General features: G+C 38.7%; 1 protein-coding gene across 19 annotated transcripts in view; it reads right to left on the bottom strand.

The window, feature by feature from the left end:
- Nucleotides 1–2,055: 2,055 nt before the first annotated feature.
- The window catches only part of Picalm (phosphatidylinositol binding clathrin assembly protein), an 85,821-nt gene continuing 77,425 nt past the window's right edge, over nt 2,056–10,451 (bottom strand). For 11 of the 19 annotated variants that reach the window (XM_029537831.1, XM_029537842.1, XM_029537837.1 and 8 more), the window contains 2 exons: nt 5,441–5,542; nt 2,166–3,901 (listed from right to left, as the gene is read on the bottom strand). In XM_029537831.1, the coding sequence (XP_029393691.1) occupies nt 5,450–5,542 (93 nt within the window). In that variant the 3' untranslated portion in view covers nt 2,166–3,901; nt 5,441–5,449. Of the gene's footprint in view, nt 3,902–5,440; nt 5,543–10,451 lie in introns of all 19 variants that reach the window. The other 8 variants (XM_021209797.2, XM_029537869.1, XM_021209813.2 and 5 more) reach the window with 5 other exon arrangements.

The raw sequence follows: 10,451 nt of genomic DNA, 5'->3' as shown, positions 1-10,451 counted from the left end.
ATGGAATATCCTCACACAATGGAACATCACTCAGATGTTTAAAAAAATAAAATAAAATCACAAACAGGTGGAACAAGAAAACAAAAATCATGCAGTGTGGCAACCCAGACCCAAAAGGACAAACATAGCATGCATTCTCACATGTGTGTATATTAACTTTTAAGTCAATGATAACCAAAGTCTAAAGAATCCCAGAGATTAGGTAGAGTAAAGGACTAGGAGGGACAGATATATCTCCCTAGGAAAAGGAAATAAAATAGTTATGGATTGTAGAGAGCTGTGAGCAATCGCCATTACAGGATGGCGTTGGCTTCTGTTGTTCATAACTATAAACATATAATGTGTGCAAGTGCAAGAGTGAATTCGCGCCAAGTCACGACCCATCCCGGGGTGTACTTTTGAAATTATGAGCAAGCAGCCAATCAGGTGCAGACACGCCGCACTAGACATATATAAGCTGCACCATTTCTGGGGCTCGGGGTCTTCCTCACGATGAAGCAATAAAGCTTTGCCACAGAAGAATCCGGTTGTCCAAGTGTGTTCTTGCTGGCGAGATCTCAGCTCGGGACAATGGATGGATGGGGAGGGTTGGAACGGGAAGAGCAAGTGGAGAGGGGGAGAAAAAAGTGCAACAAGGGAGGAAATAGAGACACGCTAAAATTAAGGGCCATTTGAGGGATAGTATTGAAACCTGAAACTGAAGCTTACCAATATATATACACATAAAAAGGCAGTCTAAATGAAATCACCAAATAACGGGGGAAACAGAGTCACAACGGCCATCTTTTGTCACTAATGAAGCTTCCAGTACTAGGATTAGGTTACATTTAATTGAGTTGTTGGCCAAAGGGGTCTCAAGGGATCAACAACCCAGGCTGTTGCCCAGATTATAGGTTGCTTTCCCAACTGACAGCAAGGCTCCATTGCAGAAGACAACACCTACACAACTCACTGAACACGGAGAAGTCGAGCTGGTGCCTACACAGAGAGCCTTCACCTCATAGTCTACGTCTTTGGTACTAGAAGGTACTCTGAACACTATCAAAGGAGAAATGTAAACACCAAGCCAGCCACACAAAACCTTTGTCATCTCCAATGGTGTCCTGCTTGCAAGATATGCTAAGGCAATAGTGACACAAAGCTTGTGGGAGTAACCAATCAGTATCTGATTAGGCCAAACCCACTCCATGAGAAGGAACCCATCCCCAACACTCCTTGTGTGGTCAAAAACCTGAGACTAGATAGGCATTCTGCTCTACTCAGATCAGTGCCTTGCTCAGCCATCATCAGAGAGGATCCCTTCTGCAGCAGATGGGAACAAATACTGAGACCCATAACTAGACATTATGTAGAGCGAAACCTTGGAACACTCAGCTCTAATAGGGATGTGCTCAGTTAGAGGTCACATTCTGCTTGTGGGTCAAGATGTAACCTCCCAGCTACTACTCAAGCACCATGCCTTCGTGCTGCCATGCTTCCTGCCATGACTGTCATCTAAGCCTCTGAAACTGACAGTTCCCAATCAACTTCTTTTATAAGCAGTCCTTGTCATAGTGACTTAAAAATCTAAGGTGGCTGATATACGAATTCAAACCGCTGATTTACTTTGCACATTGTATTTTGATTAATGTTATACATTTATATTTTATATTCCTATCAACTCTGTCAGACTTCAGGGAAAGAAGCAGGAAATGTGCTTCACAGAAGATCCTCAGAGTGTCAAGAGTGGCCAACAGTCTAGACTGCAGGGGTATGACTCCCATTCAGTTGTGAATGAATGACAGACAGCAAGCCAAGGAACCACACCACTGTCTAGCCACCTATTCTACCTGCTAATTTAACTCCATGGACCAACACTGGATGTGAGCAATTCTTACCCAACATAGTCCCAAAGTATTTAAACAATAAAATGGAGATGGTTATAAAGCACTTCATATGTACATCAAAATGAGGTCATAAAAGAATTTAAGCCACATACCTTAAGATACCTATTCAAAAAACTGAAATAAATCAATATTTACTATTTTAAGGATTCTTAACTTAAAACACAATTTCTCAGTTCATATGGAAACGTTTTAATAATAGTGAAATTTGAAAATCAATCATTAACAAAAACATAATGGCTAAAAACTGTATGATTTTTCCATACCAGAACAAACACTTAGCAGTATACAATTTTTAATCTCTCTTTGATGCACTATGATGCTAGTTTATTATCCACTCCACTATATGATACAAATATTCTTTAGCAAACACAATCTTATGCATTAAACAGTACTTTCTCTCTTAACTTACCTGACTGAAGGCAGCCAATCAGAAAGGAAAGTGAACAAGTGCAATAATGTTTCTAAGCGAGTCCAGATGGTAACAAGAATTCAGACATTATTCTTTTTGTATACTTAAATAAAACAAATTTTACATTTTATTTGACCAGTAGATATAACCTCCTGGGCATGTTTTTATTAGCAAAAAACTGATGACACTCATAATAATAATAAAAAAAAATGGAAGAAAAAGGAGAACACACCTCAAACCAGAACACCATAACATGTTTTGTGGAAGCTGCATTTTATTTGAAAATCCACCCATTTGCTAACATACATTTTAATATTGTAAACAAAAATAGAATCTGCAGAGACAATGCAACAAGTATGCTTAACTCATGTACAGAATTGCTTTCCTACAATGAACTGTCCTTCTTAAGGCCCCTCTCAACCCAAGCGTTAAGATGTATTTACAGAAAGCACCGATCAACAGTGCAGTTTAATTCTTCATTAACTAAACTCTTGGCTAGACATTGACTTTAAAGATACTATCTCCCCTTATTTAAAAGGTACATGATCATAACATGGCACACGCCAAATAAAAAGTTCAAGGATTTCTGTCCCCCTCCCTTTCCCCATAACATCTCCTAAAGTTTTACTGAAAAGAAGGAAAGTCTTGAAGTGAAAGCAATTCCTCACATTCATTTGGAAAGGCCCTAATGTCAAATGGAAAATAATGACATGCCAAGCACAAAGCAGTAAAGATCCTTCCCAATGCACTAATGCTGAATTTTAAATGTAGTGCTTCTCCTAGTCAGTGAACTGTTCCCTTGCAAAATCCTAGGCACAGGATTGACTATAAGGATTAATGCATTTATAATGCGTCCCTACATCCCATAGAGACTGAGAATTCTTAAGAGATTCAGACCTATGGATTTGCCGTAAAGTATTTAGTGCTCTGTATGTCAGCTGAAAAGCATTCGGAATCAGATTCATTCTTGTGGATAAAAATCAAACATACTGTGAACATCCATACTCATTTTCTTAAGGAGGTTTGATATAATATTAATGTTATGTAAAATTGATAATCATAAATAAATACAAATACTTAAGGAATGTCTACTGCAAACTGAATATAAATTTTTTTAAAAAGAAAAGTTAACTTCAATTATGGTTTCTGTATATGTGAGGAGTGGAGAAAAGAAATATAATGCATAATTTAAAAATTATGATTTTGATCCCCCAATGAGTCCTGATGATATGGTAAAGGACACAAGTCTTCTCTCCAGGCAGCTTTTCCAACACAAACTCCACACTTTCCAAATACGGGCTTTTCTTGGTAGGTTACTGATTATGGGTATTAATAGGAGTTGAAAGAACTGAAGTGTTAGTCACCAAAAAGACAGATCTTAGCCTTAAATCACGGCGATTCTTGGCTTTATAAGTGGTATTGACAAGGCTCTCCTATAAACTAGTCCCACCCCGCTGTGGGCCTTCATGGGTTACTTGAGCGCTCTAATGGAGGAAGAGTTTCAGAGACAGCAGTTTCAATTTCGTTGGAAGTAAGGAGTTGCCGCCTGTGCACTTGTATTCTTGGAGTAATTCCATTCTCTTCCATCTCGTTACATAAACTGTATCTGGAAAAAGAAAATCATAGTATAAATTAGTTAACTCACCGCATTATTCTCACAGATAAAAACACTCTATGCCTTTACCATTCAACCAGCCTAGAGGTAACATGCTTATGACAGACTCCGATGGCAAAAAAGTATCACCAGCTCCAATGTGCCGGAACTTAATCAGTGCAGCATATGGTAGGTGTTCTAATTATCTTCCTAGTTACTAAAAAGCAAGAAATAGTGAAGATGAAGGAAGAAGACAAATAAACTCTTTTTCTTTAAGTTAAAAATATTTACCCATAAGCACAAATGTCCTGTTATCCTATGTAATTTATTTGGGAAAGCAAAATGTAAATTATTTCCAAAATACATAATTAAAGAATAAAGTAAAAAGTAACATTGCACTGATTCAACTCTTTGCTAATACAATGAAAAATCTGAGGAATTTATAAAGAAACTTTTCAGTCAGGAGTAACTGTCCACTCAAAAAATGCCTTGCCCAAGCCGGGCATGGTGGCGCATGCCTTTAATCCCAGCACTCGGGAGGCAGAGGCAGGGGGATTTCTGAGTTCGAGGCCAGCCTGGTCTACAAAGTGAGTTCCAGGACAGCCAGGGCTATACAGAGAAATCCTGTCTCCAAAAACCAAAAAAAAAAGAAAAAAGAAAAAGAAAAAAATGCCTTGGCCATTTCTCTTCAACTGCTTAACCTGAGGCGGCTAAATCTGAGGTGGATGTACCTGCCAAATAAGAGTCAAACTGCCAAAGACCTAAATGGTAAATGTACCCAGGACTTGGGGCATCAAGAACAAATTTAATTGTCTCCCAGAAGATAAACGTGGTGTGGATCATATCCTTGTAGTCAAAGAGTTAGGTATTCACTTACCCTTAAGTAAAAATCAAGTTGTAGCTGGGAAGCAGAGGGAGGTAGATCTCTTGTGAGTCTGAGGCTAGCCTGACCTACAGAATGAGTTCTAGGACAGTCAGTACTACATAAAGACCCTGTCTCAAACAAAACAAAACAAAAACCAAACCAAAGCAAAAACAAACCAAACAAAAAATCAAAATAAGTAAATAGATTTTTAAAGTTACTATCTTGAACAAAGGGATCACATAAAATTCAACTCTTTAAAGAAATTACATAAATGAAGTTTTATCATGAGCCATAGCTGCTACACTAAAACTAAAGCTACTTCTAACCAAGATGTAAAAGTAGGGCGGGCATTCTCTACAGTTCTTCTAAGAATGACCAAACACCTCATTTTTAAGGGTGATATTTGACCACATCCAGTGTCTATGAGCAGTGGATGCTTGTGTTAAGATGGTCCCCCATCTCACTAATTTTAACTATGTTAAAGCTATGTTTCAAAGGTGGTTTCTTTTGTCCTATCTCAAACTATTTTTATTCTCCACGTGAAGAACAGAAGAGGAGGAGGTAGCTGAGGTACAGAAGGAATGCAGACTCGTTTAAATAAACAAAGGAGAAGGGTGCATGGTATTCAGTGTTGGCAATCTTGGCTTAAGTATCCACATCCCCATCGCCCCCACACGCAGCAATACCTAAGTGACTTATAAGAAGTCCTCCAGAGAGAGCTCTGCAAAGGGATCCTTTCCTGCAGCTCTGTGAGGACTGTGCCTTGAGGGGCTGGATGCTGCCGACAGCTGGGGGAAAGAAGACAGAGACAGGGAAGAAAAAGATCTCAGAATGACAGAACATGAGAGCAGAAAGTGTAATGAAGGAAGAGGTGTTTTGTCACCTTTAATAAATATAAAAGTAGCCTCTGTAGAAAATGGGATTAAAAAAAAAATGCTACTGCATGTCAAGTATGGCATGGTTTTCCAGAGAACAAATGCATGCCTCTGAAACATGAAATGAAAGCCTTTTATCTGTAAAAGCTGATATAAACTGACTTAAGTCAAGACTGTTAGCATCAGGGAGGAGAAAGGGAGTACAGGAGAAAGGATGCATAATTGTGTGATTTGAAAAAATAAATTGAAGCTAGTTTCCTGTTTTCAGACATCTGTCCAGTCAGTCCAAACTGACTTCTGTTCAGATCCCACATTTCCAAATGCAATATTCCTTCCTGCCTTCTTCCCACTTGGCACAAAGTCCTACCCTTGGGTCTCTACCCTGAGGCAGGGGCCCATACAACGGGAACTAAGCGAAGAACTCTCTGACTAAGGGAAACGGGCAAGGCCTCTGCTCTGTTTTCAGTCTGAATCCGTTCATCGCACTTTCAGAATTTGCCCCTTCCTTTACTTTGAAGAGGAAACTGACCGCTGTACCAAGTAACACTATCTTTACTACAAAAGACAAGAGGTTTTCTGAACAATTAAGATGTTACTTGTGCACATGTCCAAGTGTTTCACCAAGCTGATCTAGCATTAAAAACCCAACAGAAGCAACTTTTAGTTTGAAAAAAAAAAAAAAAAGTTTTACTGTTTCTCCCTCACTATAGGATCACAGGAGTTTGCAATTACAGGGTCATTATGAAAAGAATTGTGTTTAGGGATATTCGGTAAAGTATTAAATTAAAATTAAGTAAAACAACTTCAATTCATATTCCCAACCTTAAATTAGATGAATAATTTGAAGTCACAAAATGAAAATCTCTTTGCTGGTTTAAAAATTACTGCCCTCCCCCTTCCCACCCTGGTTTTTCAAAACAGGATTTCTCTGTGTTGCCCTGCATGTCCTGGAACCAGATCAGCCTCAAACACAAGAGATTTGCTTGCCTCTGCCTCCCAAGTTCTGGGATTAAAGGCATAATCACTATAGCCTATTTCATCTCTTTTTAAGTTTTGCTTTTACATTTGCTTCTTTGCTTCTGTTTTGTTTTGTTTTAAAGAAAAACACCATAAAGAATGATTAGGCAATGAGTTTCAAGAAATACTCTCTCACCAGTATAAGTAATTTGCCATTCAGGACATTATAACCAACTTACAAATCTGAAAATCATCTTTTGTTATTCTGGTCACCAAGATTTTTTCCCAATCCATATACTGTTTTAGAAATACACGTTCAAAGACAGTAAAGATGACAGAAGGATAATGGACTTGCACATGCAGCTACAGACAGGAAGACAGGCCAACGTCTCTGTCCTGGCTAGGGGTTGCAATACCCACCACTCTAAAGCAAAACCCAACTGGAAAGATGCCCCAACTTTTCTTCCCGAGGCCACGAACAGATGACTATTCAGAAGGAAAGGATTTCAAATACTCATGTAAGGGCAAACCTTAGTATTTCCTTCCACTCTTAATTTCACTTACAAACAAACCTGTTCACTGTATACTGTATCTAAATGACACTTTCTTACAAGGGCCCCATACTAAAATGTCTCCTTAAATCATGTTTTCAGGTGGGTAGCAGTTTGAAGACCTGATAGCATCAGAAGAAAATGTCCCCGAAGAACCCAAAAGAGACATGAGCAAAACATGAGCATGCTGCCAGGAGTTTTACACGCAGCATTGAAAGGGGTCATCTACCTTGGAAAAAAGTATTGTCTTATCCAAAACTCCTTCTAGTCTTTCCAAGTCTTAAAGACACACAGTTGTCTTAAATGTATACGCAGTAAAATTAAATGTTTTGAGGCCACCAGTCAAAAAACAAAGCTCAGTACCACTATCTATCTCCACACTATGTTTCTTAGCCTTATCCCACAGAAACAGGCAAAACCATGCCCCAGAGCGGCCTGGCTACTGCACTACTCCAGGGCCTGGGATGCCCAGTGGTTATAAGCACTTGCGTCTATCCTTTCCCTTCACCAGCAAAAAGCATAAACAGAGCCTGCACTGGTGGGAAGGTAGTCAGATGGAGGGGGATAAGGAAGGACAAGAACAGGACATGCTGCCCACGTTACTGTTCAAAGAAAGCAGGAAGAAAAGGGACAGAGGGGCAAGAACACTCAAGGGGGTTAAGATGCAGCAACATTTCAAGGCGGAAGACGTCAAAGATAAAGTGCTGACCCTCTTTTATTTATCTTTGAGTAAATCAAAGAACCTAGCTTAAAATTGCCCAGAAACACCAAAAGCGCAAAGTTAATATACTGGAGGAAAAGGAATTTTTAAAAAACTCAACTTGTCAGATTCATCATAAAATCAAATTTACAAACTGGTATAAAATAATTACAACTGACTATTACAAATATACCATTACAAAAATGTGTAACAAACAAAATTACAACAGAAAATGTCTCAATCCACATTTCTAATAACAATCTCTATCTTGAGGTTCCAGTACTAAGAGTTAATATAGTCATGAGCCAGCTCAAATCAAAATGATTTATTTCATAATTAAAGATACCTGCTTACTACTCTAACACAGACATACTTTTTTTCAAAAAACAGGAAAATGAAATACTGCATATCATCATTTCATATCATATCATATCATATCATATCATATGCAGAAAACTACTAAGATTTACAAATAATCGATGGTGGTAATTCCTGGCTGAAATTCTTCTGCCACGCGCATCACTGTTAAGGAACAGGCGCGGTGAGGTGGCTCCTCCGCAGTAGAAAGCACCGACGCGAGCCTGGAAAGCAAGCTGACCCCAGAATGCTGTATGCCGAGGTACAGAGAGAATCAATGTCCCGAGGCTGTCCTCAAAAGATCCTCTGCCTTCCATACATCCGCCCCAGCACATATCCGTCTCCATGCACACATATGCACAATACATTTTAATAAAAATACATGCAAAAATGAAAAAAAACAACCAAAATTTCCAGAACGCTCTTTGCTTTAGAGCAGAGGTGCCTGGTTTGTCTTTTCCTGTTTCGGTTATAGAGCGCTCGGTAGAGACTGAGTAGTGAAATCACACATTAACAAGAGACAAATATTTTAAAACGCACTTCATAATATACTTCAAGAAGCTGACAAATTAAACTTCACAAAATAAAAATGGTTGCTTCCTTATTCTTGTTTACTACCAAAGAAAAAACTGGAGGTTAGAACAAGAAACTAGCAGCAGGCTCAGAGAGTCAGGTTCCAACAGCCTTATGAGAAGCTGAGGGACTAGCTTGTAAACCAGAGACTCTCCCAAGAATTCTACTTTTCAGGCCAGATCGAGACACTTAGTGGAACTTTGTCTCAGAATCTACAAATAACTAAGAGGGTTGATGAGTATAGCTCAGGGACAGAAAACTTAGCCTAAAGGAGACTCTCTGGGTTCGATCCCCAGCACCACAAAAAAGTTTATGAGAATAAAATTTCTAAGACATTAGTAGTAGCTTTGTACCTAAAGTTCTTAGGGAAAATCTGGGCTCATCAACACTGGCCTATAATTAAGGCAAGAAGATCAGAAGTTTAAGGTATGAAATAAACTCTAAGTCAGAGTAGGCTATTGTGAGACCCCTTCTCAAAATTAAAACCAAAACAATAACAAAAAACAAAAATATAGGTGCCTATAACTAAGGAAATACTTCCTTATATCCTTACATTTACATTCTCCAGTAACTCAAAAGACTGAACGGTAAGAGTCGATCTTGGAGAACCTTTGACTTTTCTATAAAAACAAAGACAGAAACTCAAGAGAAAACTGGGTCTTGCTTCTTCTGGAATGACTCACCAGGGATTTATAGAAAGACAAATTGAATTGGATTTGGCCTCATTTATAATCTGGGGTTTAGAACACTTAAGCCCTTAATACCTGTAACCCATGTTTATGGTAAATGGTAGTCATAAAGGTTGAGTGGCTGTAAACACTCTGCATCCTGCCTGGCAGAAATCAGGAATTCAAATGAGTTCATTCACTACTATCACTATGCATACGAAGGCTCTCATCAGAAGTGCCTGCATCTGTGTAGCTCTCAGTTGTCTGTTGTATCTGTATCATGATCCCTCTTAAAGAAGCTCACTTTACCACTCATTATTCACTTGTGCTTCCAAATGGCACTCACCTTAAGGTTTCTCAAGTGAAGGCAACATTATTTTACCTCTTATTCAGTTATCACTAGGGACTTACATATTAAGATCATTCTAAAATGTATTAAAATGTGTTTGTTGATAAAATCCTTTATATAGAATGGCCTCCAAATTCAGATAAGAGAAAATCAGAACTTCTCTAACTTTAAAATTTAACAGTTTAAATTTACTTTTACACCTAATGTTTATTAGTGTAGAAACATACTAATTCAACCTATAGAAATATGAAAGGTTATATGCTTTGCTGTCTATCTGCCTGCCTGCCTGTCTTTCTCTCTCACATACACACACCCCTTACCCCTCTGGAACAGAAAGTAATTAAACTATTGTTGGCAGGGTGGGGGTGGGGGGTGGGGGAATCGGTGCAGAGAGCATGAACACACAGAACAAATCCAGTTCTGTAATAATGAACCCATTGCCCTTTAACATCATTTGTCTAGTTTATGTAGTTGGAGTTTAAGAGTTCTACATTCTGATATTAATAGTTATATCCTTTCCATCTGTCTCACTCTCCCTTCTTTCCTTCCTTTCACAATGAGAATGCTAGGCAAGTCTGGACCACTGGACTGTATTCTCAGCCCCTAATCAGCCAACCAATCTCTATGTATACACACATACACACACACACACACACACACACACACA

This window comes from Mus pahari, chromosome 1 (assembly GCF_900095145.1).
Source record: "Mus pahari chromosome 1, PAHARI_EIJ_v1.1, whole genome shotgun sequence".
Taxonomy (NCBI): domain Eukaryota; kingdom Metazoa; phylum Chordata; class Mammalia; order Rodentia; family Muridae; genus Mus; species Mus pahari.
Note: the sequence above shows the minus strand (reverse complement) of the source record. Positions and strands in the feature narration are given on the sequence as shown.